Source organism: Adiantum capillus-veneris, chromosome 22 (assembly GCF_014529385.1).
Source record: "Adiantum capillus-veneris isolate H3 chromosome 22, ASM1452938v2, whole genome shotgun sequence".
NCBI lineage: Eukaryota > Viridiplantae > Streptophyta > Polypodiopsida > Polypodiales > Pteridaceae > Adiantum > Adiantum capillus-veneris.
This window is the reverse complement of record NC_140952.1, coordinates 149,165,570-149,170,516: the sequence shown is the minus strand read 5'-3', so window position 1 is coordinate 149,170,516 and position 4,947 is coordinate 149,165,570. Positions and strand designations below refer to the sequence as shown.

Genomic DNA, 4,947 nt, shown 5'->3' with positions numbered 1-4,947 from the left:
AACTCATTAATTTCTTGCTTTGATTCCGACAAATCTAAAAATTTGAAAGCACTTTCGCAAAACTCATCAACTCTTGGCACCAGTTCTCGTGGACGATCATCATCCTCTCACTTGTCTCTTCCTCTCCATCGCGACGTTATGCCTGCAGGCTTTTCTTCATCATCATCATCATCGTCATCGTCTCCGCCATAGCCCGCGCCTCCAAGCTTCTTTCTTACCCCCACGATATTCAAGCTTCTGGCCATTTCGCCCCGCCTGCGCCCCTTAGTTCCTCCATGACTTGCAGCTTCAATCGCGACATCTCCTGCATTTGTTGCAATACTGTCCGAGGTAGGCACGTCCATGGGAGCGGATTCTGTGCTCTCCCTCTGTCATGCACCACCACGGACCCGATGTCTTCCTCCGACCCTCCGCCTTGGCACTCATAGGTCAGGAGTGCTGCTATCGCCTGCCACCTCCCTTTGTCCCTGCGAGCTCGCCTTGTCTATGCGAGCAGGAAAATTGCTCTCTCTCTCTCTCTCTCTCCATCTGGTTTTTGTGCCAACGTTTGAGAGGGAAAACTCTCCCTCTATCTCTGTCGCCTTCGACCTGACAGATGCATAGGAACAAACCTCCTTCACACGCAACAAGTGAGACGAGGATTGAGAAAGAGGCAGACAATGCGTACCCTTTCCACATCAGAAAAGATCTTTTCTTGTTTTTTCATTTCTCTCCTCCACGTGTCATCTGGCGTCTTTTTTTGCCTTCAAAGCCATGCAAAGCCCTCTACTTTTCCTTCAAACCCAAAAGGGGATCTTTGCAAATTCCTATCAAAACTAATGAAAAAGTAGTTTTGGCTACCTACCCTAAGGGCAAGTGGAACACCTTTCCCTTTGTATACATAGTCTTTAAGTGGATTTCTTTAAGTAGACTAGGAGCTAGTTCACATGAGAGGTTGGTTGGCAACTTGATTTTGTGAGTTCTCATGGAAGATATCTAAAAACGTGAGAGAGTGGGAGAGATTTCTTTTTTAAGGAAAATGAATAGGAAAAGTAAGTGAGAGAATATTGAGAGAAGTGGAAAAAAAGTGTGTCTTTTCTTCCATTCAATGAATAACACTTTTTTCTCTGTGTCTTCACTTGTGGTTGCCATTTTGCTCCACCCCTTGGGCATGGAGCCGTTTGGGAACTCGTTGGCAACTTGTTGCCAACTATTTAGTGGAAACACTCCATGTGAAACCAAAAAATTGGCAACATATTGCCAACATTTTGAAAATCAAACCCTCATGAGAACTGGCTCTAGTGCAGCCGGCCATGGACGACGGCCTCTCTCTCTCTCTCTCCCTCTTTATCGCGTGCACAAGGGTTTCTCTCACTTTTGGAATTTAGCCTTCTCTTTGCAACTTTTGACACGTGTAAAGGGCTCCCACTTCCGTTAGTTTAGATAATAATAATAAAGAATAGGCACGCATCCCTATGACGATTATTAAGAAGTCATGGTGTAGCTGGCCCTGGAGGGTGCAGCTTCGCCAACGCCATTTTCTGTGCGTTTCTGGTGAGGCCGGAAATGTTGAGCAGCATCATCGATTGGTTTGGGTCGGAGAGCGGTGCGTGGCTGCAGTTTGCATATGCAGTCTGGCAGATGGTGAGAAATAACGACATTGTGTGCTTTCTGCTGGCAGCTCTGCCGGCTTCCATCTACATGCTGTGGAGGCCGGAGATCTGTGTCATCATTGATGAGAAAGACCCGAGAAGCAGGGAGTACGAGCGTCCCTGGACTGACGCATGGTTGGAAAATCCCCCTATCAGAAATAAGCAAATCCCCAGGTTTGGGCTCACTGTTATAGATCAGCAGGGCGATTTTGTGCAAATCGAAGCCCAGCATGGTACCTACATCGCCTTCACAGGTGACTTCCTGCGCCTCGCGTTCATGTCTGACTGCATAGAGCCCATCGGGCTCCACTATGCGACGCCGATTGCAAGCACTGCCCTGACATTCACCCTGTCCAGAAGGCAGCTCTTGGATAAGATGCTCTTACAGGACCATGGGTTCTTCGTCTCCAGGAAGGCGCTGCTCATGTTCACTTTCAACGACACATTCACCACAGGCTTCCTCACGTTTCTAGCAACCATACCCTTGATGCTGCAAGGAAGGGGCTATCAAACGTACTCTGGGATTGTGAGTGTGCTGCTGTACGTGCTGGATTTCTTCAGAACTCCTCTGTACAGGATGTACGACCACGTTGCGTCGGAGCTGGTGCGGGTGATCAAGCTGTACGTATTTGGGAAGAACAGAGCGCTTTACGATTTCTTCGGGACCTTCAGCAGGCGATGGAAGTACTGCAACAACTTCAAAGGGCACGCCTACCACGAGACGGAGTTTGTCACCACGCGGAGGGTGTTCGTGGCCAAACCCAACAGGATCATGCGGTGGAGCGTCGCCAAGGAGACCAGGTACAATCTCGACCCCTCGGATTACGATATCTGCATCTACCAAAACTCTGCCCATGCCATGCCCATGCCTAATGGCACCCACAATTTCATCGTTTACTCCACCGAGCAAGAGGTCTTTGTTCCTTAGCGCCTTTACACACCGCCATTTGAATATGGGCGGCCGTCCAAAAAATGGCACCCAATTTTCACAATTTTGAAGGTGGGTTAGTAGGGCTTATCATTACATACGTATTGCCTGCTATTTGTAAAGAGAAAGTAACAGTGCTTGATAATTAGCTAAAGTTGTTAAGGTCATTTCTAGGCAGCATGAATTTGTTGTCCAAAATAGCCACAAAAATGGCACACAGTCAGTTGTCACGTAGGATCGTGGCTGCATACAAAAATGGCAATGTGTAAACTCCAGTGTGCCCAAATCTTGCTTGCCTTGTTGCCATTGGTGGGTTGTGAGGGAAAGAGCGGGCACACTGCCAATGTGTGAGAGCCCTTAGTATCGCTTCTCCTGCTTGTAAACTTTGAATCTTACACATAAATTTAGATAAATCGAGCATTTTCTTCATAGATCTTGGGTGCATCTCAGTTTCTCTCTCTCTCTCCATGTTTATTCAATAAAGTGGTCCAAGATGCAAAAAATTACAATTATGTCCAAGGGTGGGTCACATGCCGTGATCGAGTCACATATGAATATTGAGAACCTAAATTTGTGACATTATAAATTTATTAAGCATATTTAATTAATGAATTATTTGATTTTTTGTGTCATCTCATAAACATACATTATTTACAAAGATTCTTTAGAATCCTTGTGAATAATATCTATTAATGTAATTTGACCTTAGATAAACTCAATAAAGATTGACACACACATGCACACAATAATCTCTCTATTTTTTATCTCACTGTGCGGCCCCTAGTCTTATATGTCTCATTGGGTCCCTCACTACTATAGATTAAGAGAGAGAGAGAGAGAGAGAGAGAGAGAGAGAGAGAGATTTTGTGTGTGCACGCTTGTAGATTTATCTTTACATCGGCCATTAAAAAATGTGTTTAGAATAATTCTTTTTGAACTTTGTTTGTGTAAGCTTATATTCAATTTTTAAATATGTTTACTACGGTTGCTTAAATAAAATTAATAATTAGATTACAAAAAACATGAATGGCATAAAGCGAGAATATATACACACTCAAGCACATGGATATGTGTGTGAGTATGTATGATCCACACACATGCCTACATACTTATTGTCAAATGCACACTGGAGGTACGTGCCATGTTGACATACTATACTCCAAGTCAAGGCCAGGTAAGTTACGATTATCCTAGGGGTAATGTCTGAAAATATTATGACCTTGTTTGCAGGATGTGCATGCCAAAACAGGACCATTCAAGTGGTCTCCCATAAGCATAACCCTCTCACAGAAATGGTTATACAAGGTAGAACTGGGGTCTTATTACATGTTTGTGGGCACCCCCAAATGCCAACATGTGGCCACAATGGATAATTTTGGCCTATCAGGTTTTGGGTTGAAGTGGTAGGGGACTGCGGAGATGTACTAGAATGTTCACTGAAAACTAGGTTTAAGAAAAACATTAAGAAAGCCAATCTAGATGGAATAATATTGGCAGATTGGGGTCCCTATATGAATGCTAGGTAGGGGGGAGAGAGGGTGCCGCCCTCAGCTGGGAGCCTTGTCTCGCCGTCCATGTATAATAACACACACACACACACACACACACAAATTATGTGCACCACTTAAATTCACTCTCTCTAGATAGTTTCGCCACAAGCAGACTCGCTACATGGAAGTATATAAGAGGGGATTGCACCCCCCTCTACTTCATTGTAGTAACACAATCGGTGTGTTTTTCAGCACTCTACATATCTTGCTTCTCTCTCTCTCTCTCTCTCTCTCTCTCTCTCTCTCTCTCTCTCTCTCTCTCACACACACACACACACACACACACACACACACACACACACACACACACACACACACTCTCACTCTCTCTCTCTCTCTCTCTCTCTCTCTCTCTCTCAATAACACAAACACTTCTTCCATTGTTCACTCTCACGTAGTATCGTCATCAAGTCCTACACTAACACAAACTTGCCACTAGCATAACCTCGCTAGCCCAACCCCCACTAATGCGACTAGCTTGTGTTTGCAGTTAGCACTTCTTAGCTTGCAAGAGAAGCTACGTTTTCTTCCAACTTGCCAAGGAGACTTTCCTCTCCAGTATGCAAAAGGAGAAGATCTGCATTTTCAGTACTCATACATGTGAGGCTTGGGGCTTGCAAACATGGCATCGATCTTGGACCTGATTTCTTGAGCCCGGCTTCGGACACCAAAGGGGGGAGAGAGAGAGAGAGAGAGAGAGAGAGAGAGAGAGAGAGAGAGAGAGAGAGAGAGAGAGAGATTTTAGATTTAGATAGATTTTATTATCGTCCTCGGAGGTCAAATATGACCTATGGGACCAAAGTTACATGTGATGTAGTATGTGTATGGCTGATGAGTG

At 44.9% G+C, this 4,947-nt stretch overlaps 1 protein-coding gene across 1 annotated transcript; it reads left to right on the top strand.

Moving 5' to 3' along the window:
• The first annotated feature begins 1,468 nt into the window (after positions 1 to 1,468).
• LOC147430417 (uncharacterized) lies at positions 1,469 to 2,990 on the top strand. The gene has a single exon (XM_086494871.1). The coding sequence runs from the start codon at positions 1,546 to 1,548 to the stop codon at positions 2,557 to 2,559; it is 1,014 nt and encodes a 337-aa protein (XP_086350997.1). The 5' UTR covers positions 1,469 to 1,545; the 3' UTR covers positions 2,560 to 2,990.
• Positions 2,991 to 4,947: the final 1,957 nt, after the last annotated feature.

Excerpts from the sequence above, each read along its gene's own strand:
- LOC147430417 (XM_086494871.1), top strand. The coding sequence starts at position 1,546 with ATGTTGAGCAGCATCATCGATTGGTTTGGGTCGGAGAGCGGTGCGTGG.